The sequence below is a fragment of the Stigmatopora argus genome, chromosome 2 (assembly GCF_051989625.1).
Source record: "Stigmatopora argus isolate UIUO_Sarg chromosome 2, RoL_Sarg_1.0, whole genome shotgun sequence".
NCBI lineage: Eukaryota > Metazoa > Chordata > Actinopteri > Syngnathiformes > Syngnathidae > Stigmatopora > Stigmatopora argus.
In genome coordinates, this window is record NC_135388.1 from 21,907,667 (window position 1) to 21,924,593 (window position 16,927).

Genomic DNA, 16,927 nt, shown 5'->3' on the forward strand with positions numbered 1-16,927 from the left:
GGGTTTTCTCCGGGTACTCCGGTTTCCTCCCTCCTTCTTTCAGCACACCTCCTCATTGGCCTAACTGTCTGCACTGCTTCAGTGGGGAGGAAAACCTCCATTCTCGTGGCCCCTACTGGAATCAGTTCGACACCTGTGATCTAGATGTTGGACAAACTGCAGTGACAATATGTTAAATTTTTGCCACAAAGCAGCTAAATTGGGGTATTTTAATTTCAAACAACTGGTTATAATATGCAACACGATGTAAATTATTGAATGGCAATTTGGAGTTCTTGATCAGCAAGCATTATATAGTTATGTGGGTTAATTAGTGTGAGTAGAGCGGTTATGTAGCCAGAAGTGAGTGTTAGTTTAGTCCTGTTCGTTTTTTTAAATTATTGAACCAGCCACGAGTCGCTTTGAAGGGTCTTTTTCAGATTCTACCTTTGCTTTCAAGTCCATGTAGATTCCGTTGGCTTTTTCGCAGATTGTTGACTCGGTCATACTATCTCCAGTAAAAAATGCAACCTGTACGGCCCAGTGCTCGTAAATATCTTTACGCGAGGGAGATGCGCCGCATGGGGGAACCATCTCGTATGCTCTTATCTCAACTTTGTCTCGTATCTCAAGGCAAATATTTGCTCGTAATTTTCGAGTGGTTAGCGCATCGGCCTCACAGCTCTGGGATCCTGGGTTCAAATCCAGGTCAGGTCCACCTGTGTGGCGTTTGCATGTTCTCCCCGGGCCTGTGTGGGTTTCCGCTGAGTACTCCGGTTTCCTCCCACATTCCAAAAACATGCATGGTAGGCTGATTGGACACTCTAAATTGCCCCTAGGTATGGGTGTGAGTGTGCATGGTTGTCCGTCTCCTTGTGCCCTGCGATCGGCTGGTCACCGATTCAGGGTGTCCCCCGCATGTGGCCCGGAGACAGCTGGGATTGGCTCAAGCACCCCCCGCGACCCTAATGAGAATAAAGTCATTCAGAAAATGAGATGAGATGAGATTTTCCTCGTATCTCAAATTTCTCATATGTTGGGACACTTGTATGTCAAGGTATTAAAGTATTTTAAAAGATTAGCATTAGATCCTTGCAATTCCCCTCAATATTCAGTTCAAATAAAACACATCGAATCCATTCTCAATGCAGTTTGCAATCCCCATTGCACCTTGCCCATATTGTCCGGTTACCATAGAAACAAACCTGAACTTAACGTGTTTTGCTCATGCTGAAAGCTGAGCCCCGATCACTTGTAATGATCATGAAGTGGGTACTGAGGTTTTTGTTAGCTTTCTTTTAATTTTCAGCTTACCTGAAAAGGACTCTGGCTGTTGAAGTTTCTCACTTCTTTATTAGTGCCTCGAACAAGCAGAACCCTGGCACAGTTATCCTGCAAGAAAAAGTAAATAGCTAAAAAATGAAGATTGGGTTTTACGTGAACATAAAGGCTCCTTAAATCTCCTACTTTGGTCAGGAGAAAGGTTGTTTGTCTTCCTGTGAAATGAGGAGAATTGTCCAGAAAAGGAACTGCTTAAAATCCCTCACACGGGAGAATGAGAGACAGCATAATATCCACTATCTATAAGCACGAATGCAGCCTCGCTGGCTGTTAAGTGTTGTACTCCTCCACTCCAAAGACAGAGGGAGGGAGAGCGAGAGAAATCGAGAGGGTAGAGTGAGAGAAAAGAACTGAGAAATGGAGAATGCTGAGGGGCTTGAATCTGCTGCACAAATCGCCCACAAAGTGCTCAACCACGCTTGGACTGTACACGCACATATTCAAAGACTTATTATAGAATCATAATATGCTCTTGAGGAATGGGAAAAGCCTCACAGACTTTTCCAATATCAACACATTAGAATATTGTGAGATTTAGAGATCACATATTCAACATGTATTAAGGGTGATGTTGGTCTTGGTGTTAATATTAGCTACACTTTTGAGAGAAAACATTATAGACACGTTTAAATGAAAATGTGGCACATTTCTGGTGTAATTTTACTGACAGGAAATATTTATAATACAGTAATCCCTCGAAAATCGCAGAAAATGTAGATCAGACAAGGCCGCGATAATCGAAAAACTGCAAATAAGGATCACCCTGTTGTTACCTGTTTTCACCCCATACAGATACAAGTCGGCAATTACAATGAATTCATTAAATATTACAGCTATACACATGTGAAAAGACTGTAATGTATTAATATCTAAATATAATCTATATATTAAAATGATTGTAAATACTTGAAATACTGGACTCACTGTGAAAATGTAGACCTCTCCACTTAATTGAAATAATAAAAAAAACACGTTATTGGGAGCTTTAGTCCAAGTCTTTTTCGTCAGATTCAAGAGGCATTGGTTCATCAATAGAATCTTCAGGAGGCGCTGTGGGGGAGCTTTTCAGGAGGAGCTTTTGCGAGAGCTTTTCAGCACACAAGGAAGATGTTGATGGGGAGTTGAGACCGCTGTTTCTTTCTTGGTACAAATATGCATTTGTACCACGACATGAAACTGTCAAGACGATTGCCATATTCCATGTTGCAAACTGGATGCCAGGTTTAAAATTTCTCGCAATTTCTCATAGTACTAAGACCACGTTCTTCATCTTTATTGCTGTCATTTTTTTGGCGGAAATGAAACTTCCACTTCCCTCCCCCGTGTCGTCCAACCATCAATTCCACATCCAAAGAGCTCTATTTTCGGCTAAGAGCAACGGCATCAGCCCACTGCCCGGACATGAATTGAATCTTGACTTCGACTTTGCTCCTTCGCGAGATCCAGCCATATTAGCCGCCCAAAGGGATCTATTTTCGGACCGACGGCGTCCACCGTAACGTCGTCCGGAGCTTGCACTTTGAAACATTTCAGGGAAATTCCACTATCAGATCCGCGACCCCGAGTCTCCCGGCCATTCAGTCCACTGAGCAGTCCCATGTCTTCCGCCATTTTCTGAGTGGCAAGTGGAAGAGAGGGAAGTGCATTCTGCTTGCGAGTTTTAGCGTGATTTTTGACGTTTTTACAGTAATATTATTATTATATTTACAGTAATCCCTCGAATACCGCGGTTAATGTAGACCAGACATGGCAAATGAAAAAACGAGAAGTAGGATCATCCCCATTAGAACTACCTCAATACATGTTTTCGTGCCTATACAGATATACAAGTACACAAGTACAATGATCAAAAAGTGGATACAGTAATACCTCGACATACAAGTGCCCCGACATACGAGGAATTTGAGATACGAGTAAAATTCCGAGCAAATATTTACCTTGAGATACGAGACAAATTTTGATATACGAGCATACAGCCAAGTGGCCGACGCGAGAGGCTGCCTTATGATTTCACCACACTGTCTCTCTCGCCACATCTCCCTACGAGCACTGGGAGGAGCGTTGCAAGTTTTTTTTTTTGCATTGGTCAGTGCAGGATTAAGGGAAACAATGGATCCAAAGCAAACCGATGCAACGAAGGGTAGTGCAAAGAAAAGGCGTATGATGACAATTGATATCAAGCACGAAATAATCGAAAAACATGAGTAGTGTACGGGTGACTGAGCTGGCTTGTCAATACGTATGGAGAAGCAGGAAGTTCGCCCCGAAAGCCGCGGTGGAATACATGAACCTCTTTGCCTTGGTTATTGCACTAGAAGGTTTACATTTAATGTAAAATTTAATGTAACGTAAGATTAAAACATTTTTAAGTGTGCGTATGGGAATCTAAGTTCATTTAAATTAAATTTAAAGTTTATGATACGTTACGAGCGCATCCGTCAAATGACTCTCTCTCTCTCTCTCTTGCTCTCTCTCGCTCTCGCTCGCTCTCTCTCGCTCTCGTGCGCTCTCTCTCTCTCTTGCTCTCTCTCTCTCTCTCTTGCTCTGTCGCTCTCTCCCGCTCTCTCTCTCGCTCTCTCTCTCTCTCTCTCTCTCTCTCTCTCTCTCTCTCTCTCTCTCTCTCTCACCAATAAAAAAACTGAATATTCAGGGCTTTTAATCCATTTATTTAAAAAAATCTAAATATTATATCTAAAATGGTCCGGCCCACGTGAAATCAAGTTGACGTTGAAGCTGCCCGCGAACCTACCCGAGTCTGACACCCCTGCTTTAAATACTGTACTTACAGTGAAAATAGTTCCTCATCTCATCTCATTTTCTGAACCGCTTTATCCTCATTAGAGTCGCAGGGGGTGCTGGAGCCCATCCCAGCTGACTCCGGGCCAGAGGCGGGGGACACCCTGAATCGGTGACCAGCCGATCGCAGGGCACAAGGAGACGGACAACCATGCACACTCACACCCATACCTAGGGGCAATTTAGAGTGTCCAATCAGCCTACCATGCATGTTTTTGGAATGTGGGCGGAAACCGGAGTACCCGGAGGAAACCCACGCAGGCCCGGGGAGAACATGCAAACTCCACACAGGTGGAACGACCTGGATTTGAACCCAGGACCCCAGAGCTGTGAGTCCGACGCGCTAACCGCTCGTCCCACTGGGCCGCCTAAAACAGTTCCTCTCTGCTTGATATGAATCCCAGAAAATGGGAGTTTTAATCCAAATCATTTGTCTTCTTGTGGCCATGCGTCCATTGTCCACGATATTCAAGGGATTACTGTACTCGCCTGACTAAACATGTCAAGTACCAAAACTACTTAAAAAGCACCATTGTCTGTTATGGACGAATCTGTCAAAACATAGGCTTTGTTCTTGTTTATTTAAACCATGAGGACGGTCGAACCGATTGATTAAAGCTGGCTTTACCATGAAGGAGGCAGCAGCATTCCCACACCTCATGATAATGAGCTGCACGTTCAGTTAATAAAAATGTCCGGGAAGTCATCCACTTCCCCAAAAAACTTGTTGTACCTGGGGCAGACGTCTCTAGCCGCCGGCATGCACCGCGGCTGCATGCGCCACCCGATTGGCGGCTGAGAGATTAATCTTCCACTACGGTCCTCCGCGCCGTCCGACCGTCAATTAGCCGTCCAAGGAGCTCTATTTTCTGATAAGTGCAACGACGTCAGCCCACTGCCTGGACTCAAATGGAATCTCAACTTCCATGTTGCTCCGCCTCGACGTCCCGCCATGCTCGCCGGCCAAATGTTTTCGATTCCATTTGCCATAATGTCGCCCGGGGCTCTCAATTCTCAGAAAAAAAATCACCCCTTTCTGGTGCTCTCTGCCGTCCAATTCGCGAGCATGTTGTATTTTCAAATAAGCGCCAATGGCGTCAGCCCACTGCCCGGACTTAAATGGAATCTCAACTTCCATGTTGCTCCGCCTCGACGTCCCGCCATGCTCATCAAACTTGTTGATTAAGGCATTCAGCAGCATCCCCCACACACGTGATCAGTTCGCGTCCTCTTCCAAAATATTTGTTGTTACCTGCTGCGTTGCAGATTTCGCTCGCTTGCTTCTTCGTTGGTACTTAGAACCAACCATTTCAGCGCAGAAAAAGAGGCGATTCGCAGACTTCCACCATTTTTCACCGCCATTTTCACCACCATTTTCACCACCATTTTCACCGCCATTTTCACCGCCATTTTCACCACCATTTTCATCACGAAGCAGTGAATTCGCGATAAGTGAGGCTGAGATATTCGAGGGAAGACTGTAATATAAAAAACATGATGTACTACTGAATAAATAACATGATAAGATCTAAGGGATGAAATCATAGTATGTGTGTCAAAATAAGATCTTACTTGCCGACCGGGCAGTCCATTCTAATTGGACGATGTTTTTTCTCATCATACTCATGACCGGCCCATCGTCATTAAACCACCTTACGATAAATACACCAGGGATCGAACCCTTGACAGAACTGTGAGGGTAACAGGCTAACAACTTGTCCCTGGCGCTGCCACAATGTGACTTGAAATCGTAAAATCTAATTATAAAGCAGGAAGTGAAATATGCTGTGCTCAAAGGCAACTGGCTGACTGGCTGAGCAAATAATTGTTACATAAATGGCTGCTAAACATGTTATGACCGGGCATGCAGTGCAGTATACTGTATACATAGTACACATGCATGCATGCAGTGCAGTGCAGTATACTGTATACATAGTACACATGCATGCATGCAGTGCAGTGCAGTATACTGTATACAATATATACATACGTATGCATCCACGCACACGCGCACGCGCACACGCGCACACGCGCACGCGCACACACACACATACACACACATACACGCACATACACACACACATACACGTGCACATACACACACACATACATATACACATACACAGCATACATACATTGCAGTGTACTGTTCACAGTTTAAGACAAAGTTAGTTTAGTTTCTACGAATCCTGTCCCAATAAACATTCAAAAGCGACAATCCAAGATCAGATGTTGTTTAAGGTATATGATTAGGAGTCTATTAATGGATAAAGAAAAATTTGCTCTTTTAGTTGCGAATTAGAGGCAAACCCTACTGCAAAATCTCCACAAGTCAATTATGTAAAATTGACTTGATAGTGTTTGAGAAAAAATGTACATAACCCCACTGCCGCCCCACCACCACAAACAACCGTCAAGACCCATGTTGAGCCCCAAGGCAAAGGTATGGTATAGAATTGCTCCAGCGCACTGTATTTGACTCCTCTGTCTGGGACAATAAATTGTTTAGATAAGAACGCGTTGTGTTTGGAGTCCTTTTTGAAAACGATATAGGGAACTTTAAGCATTGCAGGGTCAATAGGTTAATTAAAATACAGAGTTACTTTAACAAATAATTATTCTCACTCACAATCTCAACTATGGTCATTATGGAACCACTGGGAGAATTAACACCTGGTATTTAAACTTTTTTTTAAATAATTGTGCTTACTCACTTTGTTATATAGAGCACAGATGTGTAAAGCCGAGTTCCCTGAGGCGTTCTGAGCACTCATGTCCGCCCCATAGAATAAAAGGTGTTCCAGGTGTTGCACATGTCCATAGCGGCAGGCCTGAAAACAAAATATAGAGCAATGAGTACATACATATACATGCGAATATTTCCAACAGCACAAAACCTTTTATTGCAGCTGAACTATTTAACACTAGATGTCAGTGTGTCGCAAATTAAGATAAGAGTCCAAATGGAAGGAAATATACCCTCAATTTGAACGCAGCCACTGTTAGATAGGAAAACCCATGAGAGTAACAGGAGATTAAAGGCATAAAGTAAATATTATTTCAAGCATTTTCTGTACCGCTTATCCACACAAGTGTAGTGGATGGTGGCCAGCCAATCGCAGGGCACAAAGAGACGGACAACCAGCCACGCTCATACTCATACCTAGGAGCAATTTAGAGTGTTAACCAAATTGAACTGCATGTTTTTGGAATGTGGGAGGAAACCAGAGTACACAGAGGAAACCCACGCAGGCCCGGGGAGAACATGCAAACTCCACACAGGTAGAACGACCTGAATTTGAACCCAGGACCCCAGAGCTGTGAGTCCGACGCGCTAACCCCTCGTCCCACCGGGCCGCCTAAAACAGTTCCTCTCTGCTTGATATGAATCCCAGAAAATGGGAGTTTTAATCCAAATCATTTGTCTTCATGTGGCCATGCGTCCATTGTGTGCGATATTCAAGGGATTACTGTACTCGCCTGACTAAACATGTCAGGTACCAAAACTACTTAAAAAGCACCATTGTCTGTTATGGTCATACCTAGGGGCAATTTAGAGTGTTAACCAACCTGAACTGCATGTTTTTGGAATGTGGGAGGAAACTGGAGTACCAGGAGAAATCCCACGCAAGCCCAGGAAGAACATGCAAATTCCACACAGAAAGAACCCACCTGGGATCGAAACCTCGACCCCAGAACTTTGAAGCAGATGCATTTATCACTCGCCCACAGAGTAAATAATAAAATAAAATCATAAGCTAATCAGTGAAAAAAAGATTTCAATTTAAAACAACAAGAAATGCATTTATTGCGCAGATCACTAAAATGTTTCAGTGCCCAAAGTAAGAGAAACAAACTTAGCTCGAAATTAATTTACAGAAAATACACTCAAAAAAATAACAGTGTCAAGTATTACAATATTTTCTCGCACATATTCCATATGTATAGCTAAAAAAATGATGACTAAATCAAGGGGAGGGCTTATATGTTCACAAATTAAGACTTGACATGCACGAAACTGCAAGGTGACAACGACGAAACGCCATACGCAAGACAATGCAGCCGATACTGTAATTTATTTCAAAATAGATAAAAGATAAACAGATAAAAGGATAAAGAAAATGTATTTGGACGTCTATGAATGAAGTTCAAGAAAAAGAAATATCTTGCATAAAATGTGAAAAAAACTCATTTATTTGTGCCTGCCATTGCTTGCTCAGGGCGCCACCATCTTACCGTAGTTAAACGTGCTCTGACTGGCCAGACGCGAGTTTCCTTGATACATGCATTTGTAGTGTTTACCATGTCTGCACTGCTCACGTGACTTCCTTTTTCCGCTTTGATTTAGAAAATATGGTAACTGTTAAAAGGTTGTCACATTTCATATAGTATAATATACAATGAAGCAGAAAATCGGAATAACACAGGATCCCTCTCAATCTTCGGCAGAAAAGAGCGCCCTGTTTTGTCCCTCCTGGCGCTGCCGTAGAAGGAGAGCAGCTGGACTCAATCTGTTGATGACTTCCTGAGTTAGTATTTAAACACCAATTAGTTCTATTATCATTGTTGGATCGTTCCTGCACAATTCCTGAATGTCCCTTGAAGTCACTGCGTGGATTCAGTAGCCATGCAGCCACGCTACGTTTCTCCTCGATACCTCTCGTTCTCCTGTTTCCTGTTTGGTATCGCTTTCGTTTTCACAAGTCCTCGTTCTGTTGTAAGATCCCTTCTGAGTTATTAAAGATGTTGCTTTGAAGCCAATACATCGTCAGATCCTACTTCCCCGCGCCTGGGTCCGATCGACGACGCGGCGCGATCGTAACAATGGCCAAAAGTTTTGAAAACGACACAAATGTTACATTTTCAGTCTTTTCCTTCAGGGTTTTTAGGTGTTTGCCAGATGTTTCTATGGTATGATGACATACAATTAGAAGCATGTTACAAGTATAAAAAGCTTTTATTGAGAATTTCATGCAATAGGTCAATATTTGCAGTGTTGAGCCTTCTTTTTGAAGAACTCTGCAATTCTCCCTGGTATGCTGTCGATCAACTTCAGAACCAAATCCTGGCTTGTGGCCGTCCATTCTAGCATAATCAATGTTTGAAGTTTGTCAGGATTTGTGGGTTCCTGATTGTCCACCCGCCTCTTGAGGATTGACCACAAATTCCCAATGGGATTAAGATCTGGAGAGTTTCCTGGCCAAGAATCTTTATGTTTTGTTCCCTAAGCCATTTTGTTATGAACTTTGCTTTCTGGCAAGGGGCCCCATCATGCTGGAAAAGGCATTCTTCATCACCAAATTGTTCATATCGTCATGCCAGCTTCACGGCCGTATCTACATTGTAAATCCATCATAATGTTGGTTCATTTTTCTTATTCCTCTGACTCGGGGTATCTTCATATACACGAGAATTTGCAGTTTGCACCTCGGAAGATGCGAGCTTCAGCCGGTGAACAACTGCACGTGCACGCCGGTGGCCAAGGAAAGCGGCTTAGGGGAGAAGAACGGTCGCTGCAATGTGCAGCACCGCCACCTGGGCGGAGAGACCAGTCGCTACACCTCAGACCTTTTCACCTCATGAGAATTTATTTTTATTTATTTGCAGCTTAAGGATCGCCACAACACACATACATCTCCAGAGGGGAAATATGTTCACTTTGTTTGTGTCACTTTTAACCGCACGGCGGACTCTGTTAACATTAACATGGTTCCTAGCAGCGGAATTGTATACAAAATAGCGCCACAGTGTAGATTAATTTATGACGCAATTTCATGCTAGTCCTTTAGAATATGAAGAAACGTCAATATTTAAGAGGCATTTTTAACGGCGACTAAAAAAATAAGTTCCATAGGTGATGTGCTCGATGTAAAATTCACTCGCAACAAAAGAGGAAATGGCAAGACGCAATGCATCTAGGGACTGCTTATATGATATTTGGAGCGCCCATTCTCCCTCCATAGTAGACACCTTCTTTGGCGGTGAGTGATGAAGCGCTGCCCTGACGTCCGCCATTTTTCATCTGTTTTCCGGTTGCGAGTTTCCGCATAGCTTTAGAATCTAACCCTAACCCGGGATATTAAAAAAAGTTCATATAAATATCTAAAGTTTAGATATTTATATGAACTTTTTTTAATATCCTGATGAGAAAAGGTCAAGATGTAGTGAAGAAGGATCACAGTAAACTTCTTGTTAATTGTACCTGTGTACTTGTATGTTTGTATAGGCGCGAAAACATGTAATATGGTATGTAGTAATAATAGGGGTGATGCTACTTTGCGGTTTTCGATTATCACGACTATGTCTGGTCTACATTATCCGTGATATTCGATGGATTACTACAGTGGTGGACCGTCAGGGCCTGCAAGACCTTCTCTGCTGGCCTAAAATAATATCTGAATCACAGACTGTTGTTAACTACATTTTGTGCACGAGTACTTATTAAATAATTCCAAATGGTCTGACAGCTTCCTTTCATTGCTTTCCCCCTGGTTGCGCTGCTTCCAGATGTGTTTTCATATTTAAGCATTTAACCAATCACATTTCAGCCATTATTTGAAATGTTCCTGGAGTCATTCACAATCAGTTCTGCAGGCCCTGTAGCATAAAATAAGCGTCGATAAAACTGTTGCTTTAACCAATCAGATTTCGGGTTGGCGACACCAAGGCCTTCTCGCAGGCATCGGGATACGTCATTCCTTTCACAAACTATGATTGGCTAGTGATAGATTGAACTATTCCATGGATGATTTTGCAGGAAAATGTTACACTGATCTCCTTGATTTCCTTCCGAAGAAAAATCTGACTAAGAGTGTGGGGCAGCTGTACACATTTGTGTGTTTGGCGGTGACCATCCCCGTGTCCACTGCTTCTGTGGAACGAATATTTTCAGCCCTAAATCGGATAAAAACATGATGGAACTGAAAATCACGGATAATCTGTACGACAGAGTAGTTCTTGAGGACAGAAAGGTGGGTGGATTTTGTATGTGAATAAAAACGATTTTTGGTGAGTAAAATGTGGCTATATTCCTAAATAATATTTCAATTTTATGAGGTTATTATTGATGCTTTTTTAATGTGTCGCGGCTGTAGCAACGGTTTTATAGCAATAAAATAGTTATTGAGGGTTGGACTGATTCAGACGTAGCATTATTGAAGGCCTAGGTGGGAAATGCACAGCCCACCACTGGATTACTATATGATAAAATTTGTAGCTAGTGTCACCAACTTAATTTTTTTATTGTCACTAATAGGTTTACCCCTGTACTAAGCTAAATACGAAATTAATTCGTTCTTAGAAGTGGTTTGGTAACTTTTTCCTAAGTAGAGACATTCGTAAGTAGAGTCACTACTGTATACGAAAAAAAAATGCTACAAGCACTGAAAACCACCCATATGTATAGTTCTGACCAATAAGTCAAGAGGACTACAGTAATACCTTGACATATGAGTACCCCAACATACAAGAAATTTGACACACAACGAAAATTCCAAGCAAATATTTGCCTTGAGATACGAGACAAATTTGAGATACAAGCATACTAGACAGACAGGTGGCCGAGTATGCGAGAGGCTGCTTATGATAATAGCGCACTGTCTTTCTCGCTGTGTCTCCCTCACGTAAAGATATCTACCGGCACTGTGCGTACAGGTTGCATTTTTCACAAGGTCTTTTGCGTTAATCATCACAATGTGTCCAAAGCAAGCCGGTGCAAAAAGTCGGTGAAAATTGATATTAAGCACAGAATAATCAAAAAACCTGAGTGGTGTACGCGTAACTGAGCTGGCTCACCAATATGAGAGGAGCACTTCGACAATGTGTATCACCCTTAAGCAGAAGGATGCTATAAAGGATAACCATAGTCTCCAAGCTGCGCAGTGACATTCATAACGAGATGGAGACCCTTCTTTTAATATGGATAAAAAATTAACAGTTAGCGGGAGATAACGTGACCGAGTCGATAATATGCGAAAAAGCCAGCGGAATCTGCGAGCACTTGAAAGCAAAGCAAGCATAAAAAAGGGGACTCTTCGACACCAGCTGAACCCTTCAAAGTGAGTCGTGGCTGGTACGAATTTTAAAAAACAAAGTGGGATACATTCTGTTCTCAGGCATGGAGAAGCAGGAAGTTCTGGCTTGAAAGCCGGGGTGTAATACGTTAACATCTTTGCCTCAGTTATTGCACAATAAGTTTTAAATTTAATGTAACGCACGATTAAAACTGTATAGTAATCTAAGTTCATTTAAGTTAAATTTAAACTTTATGTTATGTTACGAGCGCGTCCATCAAATCTATCTCCTTCCTTTCCTTTAGTATCTCCCTCTCTCTCGTCCGTGCACTCCGTTACCGTCTGTACTGAGTAACATTTTAGTATTGACGATCATAACCACTATATGGGTATTTGTTACTATGTAAGTAGGCGGTGCATTAGAACCAATAAAAAGATGTTTTGCCATTATAATATCCTGTTTTTGGTGTTTTTTCAGAGGGTGGGAATGAATTCATCTGTATTTAGTACATTTCTATGGGAAAAATTGATTTGAGATACGAGGGAATTGACACACGAGCTCGGTTCCGGAACGCAATAAGCTCATATCTTAAGGTATTATTGTATAAGCATACTTGCACAAAGTATGTCTTATTGATCAAGCTAAAATAAAAAAATAAAAAGATCATTACTGTGTCTGAAGGGTGGCAGATTGGGGAAGGAAAAGAATTTGGACGTGAGCAGTGAATGAGATATGAGCAATTTGACAAAACTAATGGTCCAAAACAGGCATACAGACGCAGACAACACAATACCAACGCCCCCCACCCTCCACCCGCAGGCCCCCATCTCTCGAACAAATACACAAGCACACACCATGTGGAGATGCTCAAAGTGTTGTCATGGCTGCAGGGCAACATGCCCAACATGCCTTTTATCTTCTTTGTTGGGGAGCAGCTGTGCTGTGCTTTAATTCTGCTCTCCCAAAGCAAGCTAGCCCAAATAACTTAACCATCCTAAATTCCTTCTTTGGAAATGAGTGCAGCTTGTGGTGTACTTCTGTGTACCTGGTGAATTTCTTGCCAGCCATTCTCATCTTGGCAGCACACAGAGGCGTGATGGTTTAAAAGAAGCTCACCGCATCCTGGGTCTCCCCCTACGATCACGCTGTGATACAGAGGAGTCAGACCACGGCTATCCTTGTAGTCCGGAGATGCCCCTAGCTCCAACAGTGTCTGGGAAAAAAAGGTGTATGTGGGAAATCCAAAACAAAAAGGACAAAAACAAGGGTAATTAAATTATTGAACAAGCTGTAACCAGTTTACAACTAAGCCTATTTTCTGAATAACTTCTTCATAAAGTCATTGTTGTTATAACGTGACAAAACTGAAAGAACCATATGGCGCTTACTAGGAAAAAGGTGTACTTTTTCAACAGCAGATTTCTAAATAGCATCATTTTTCACTAAGAATAAATCCTTGTAAACAAAGCAAAGCCTAGCAATTTGGCAGACAGTCACTAACATAGTAGCACAGTCTCTTACAGTGGAACATTAGTGGATGAATGGAGTATTTAGTGTCATTACAACAAGTGAAAACAAGTGTAATAAAAAGCAATTCCAGGTACAGCTTGAACGAGGCAGTTATATGGAGCAAATGGAAGACGGGGAAGAGCGGCATCAATTTATTGAAGGGCGACAATAAAGCTCTCTGGGCTGACAAAAAGGCTGGACCCCGCGGAGAAGCAAAATGGAAGTTGGATTATCCCAAGTGCGTCTCTTATCAGAAAATAGAGCTCTTTGGGTGGACAAGACAGCTGGACGCAGAGGAGAAGCGGAGTGGAAGTTGGACAGTTCAGACAAAACGACAGAAATGAGGATGGAGGATGTGGTCTTAGTACTTAGTATCTTTAATTTGGCTCTCATTGTACTTGTATAAATGACAGTAAAAGCATTCAATTCAATTCAATTCAGGTTGCAACAAGAGATTGATGACAACATGGTCATAGCCATCGAATTTGGCAATTGTCTAGATGAGACGGTGTCATGTGGTTGTACAAAACCATATTTGTACAAAAAATAAACAGCAGTCAGAACTCGCATTTACTATGTTTCTTGTGCGCCAAAAACCTCTCGCAGAAGCTCCTGCTGACCAGACAACACCTATCGAATATGGTACTCGGACGTTTCGTCGAAAGACATTTCGTCGAAAGACGTTTGGTCCCCGGACGTTTGGTCCCCGGACGTTTGGTCGACCGGACATTTGGTCGACCGGACGTTTGGTCGACCGGACGTTTGGTCGACTGGACATTTGGTAGAACGGACGTTTGGTAGAACAGACGTTTGGTAGAATGGACGTTTGGTCGCCGGGTCGTTACTGTTGAAATCAGCTCTCAAAATTATAATCAGGAGAGAGAGAGAGAGAGTGAGTTTAATATCTAAATATCTAATATCAAATTATCAACAGTAAACTCTATGTCATAATTTGACAGCGAACAAACACGGCGACCAAACGTCCGTTCTACCAAACGTCTGTTCTACCAAACGTCCGTTCTACCAAACGTCCGGTCGACCGAACATCCGGTCGACCAAATGTCCGGTCGACCAAACGTCCGGTCGACCAAACGTCCGGGGACCAAACGTCTTTCGATGAAACGTCCGGTCACGCTCGAATATGACAAAGAGGATTTACCTGACTTGGAGTAAAGCTCTCAATAACCTGCGCACAAGTCATCATCTTCACTTCACCTTAATAGTTCTGCACAGGTCTTTCATTGACATTCTTTTATTAAGATTAAACAATGAAGACCTATTTTAAGAGGTGAGCAAAAATACTGAAACATTTACACGTTAATTATATATATATATATATATATATATATATATATATATATATATATATATATATATGTGTGTGTATATATACATATACATTCTATTTAAATATTAATACATTATAGTTAGAGCTGGTCGATAAAACGATAACGATTATCATGAAATAATTTTCTCAACAATAATAATAAGAACTTTCAATAAAAAAGCAATAATTTTAAACTGCAATTACACCACCTGACCACCACAGAGAACGGGAGAAGAAGAGGATGACAAGGAAACATGTTTTAGGTTAGCAATAAAGGCTAACTCAGAGCATGAATGCAAAAGGACCATAACATGGCCAAAATGAACGGAGATGGAGGACAACACAGATCCGATCCACTAAAACAGGGGTCTCAAACTGATTCCGCAAAGGGCAGCAATGGGTCCTGGTCTTTGTTTCAACCAATCCAGTGTCGACAGTTTAGCCAATGAGGGTCTGTTAAAAAAGAGTAGCACCTGCCTGTAATCAACTGATTACACTTGCAAAAGGTGTCCGCTTGTTTGGTTTGAATGAAAACCTGCACCCCCTGCAGCCCTTTGAGGACCGGTTTGAGACCGCTGCACTAAAACATCCAAGTGAATTTTCCCTGGTGTTTTCTTACTCTTTTTTTTTTAATGCCTCGTGCTACGGAGAAAACCCACGCCGGCCCGGGGAGAACATGCAAACTCCACACAGGTGGACCGACCCTGGATTTGAACCCAGGAGCCCAGAGCTGTGAGGCCGACGCGCTAACCATTCGCTACACCGGGCTGCCCTGCTAAATATTATATCATTTTCTAATCTTTTTCAAATTTATTCTTTTGTTCAATATTAGATTTTAATTTGTGATTGAACAGGCTCACTCGATTCGTATACTATACTCCAGTGGTGGACCGTCAGGGCCTGCATGGCCTTTTCTGAAAAAAAATATCTGAATCACAGACTAATGTTAATTATGTTTTGTCCATGAATACTTATTAAACAATTCCAAATTGTCTGTCAGCTTCCTTTCATTGCTTTTCCCCTGGTTGCGCTGCTTCCAGATGTGTTTTCATATTTAAGCATCTAACCAATCACATTTCAGCTATTATTTGTTGCTAGGGTCAGAAATCTGCCTTGAGGCCTTCACAATCAGTTCTGCAGGCTCTACTGCATAAAACAAGCGTCGATAAAACTGTTGCTTTAACCAATCAGATTTCGAGTTGGCGGCACCAATGCCTTCTCGCAGACGTAGGAATACGTCATCGCTTTCACCAACTATGATTGGCTAGTGATAGAGTGGACTAGCCAGAGTTACAAAATTGTATCTGGAGCGAGCTGCACCAGCAAATATATTGTTGTGTTGATTTAATAGCGGTTTTGTCAACCCGCACTGGCTAAAGGAGGAGAAGAAATTGATTTGTTTGCAGATTTACTGTCAAAGCCATTTTCAAGACGGACTTTTCAAGAAAAAAAGCTGGATAACATTAAGAAAGGTCGGACAACTCTGAAGCAAGCGAGCCTGTCACAACCGGGAACGAACATTTTCATAACTAAATTGAATAAAAACGCATGCCCGAAATACGACAGGACAGGCTCGACTTTCAGCATTAGCTTCGATGGTGATAGAAAAGAAAGGAGGATGGATTTCGTGTACAGATAAAAAGGATTTTTGGTGAGTAAAATATGGCTATATTCCCAAATGGTATTTCAATTGTATGAGGTTATTATTGATGCTTTTTTTATGTGTCGCAGCTGTAGCTGCAGTAAAGGTTTTATAGCCATAATAGTTTTTGAGGGTTGGATTGATTGTTACGTAGCTGAAGGCGTTGGTATGAAATTCACGGAACGCCACTGCTATACTCTTAGTGGGGGTTCACGCCCTATTAGCCTCTCAAGAAGTAAGCACTAGCACTAGCGCATTCTTACTTGTTTTTGTTGTTCTTAGGAGATTAGTGCATGCTAGCCAGTCACGTAGCGTCCCGT

At 42.2% G+C, this 16,927-nt stretch overlaps 1 protein-coding gene across 4 annotated transcripts in view; it reads right to left on the minus strand.

The window, feature by feature from the left end:
- LOC144066958 (SH3 and multiple ankyrin repeat domains protein 2-like) overlaps positions 1–16,927 on the minus strand; it is a 228,529-nt gene that overhangs the window by 178,401 nt on the left and 33,201 nt on the right. For all 4 annotated transcript variants that reach the window (XM_077590411.1, XM_077590404.1, XM_077590397.1 and 1 more), the window contains 3 exons: positions 13,175–13,342; positions 6,831–6,947; positions 1,294–1,371 (listed from right to left, as the gene is read on the minus strand). In XM_077590411.1, coding sequence (XP_077446537.1) covers positions 1,294–1,371; positions 6,831–6,947; positions 13,175–13,342 — 363 coding nt within the window. The remainder of the gene's footprint in view (positions 1–1,293; positions 1,372–6,830; positions 6,948–13,174; positions 13,343–16,927) is intronic.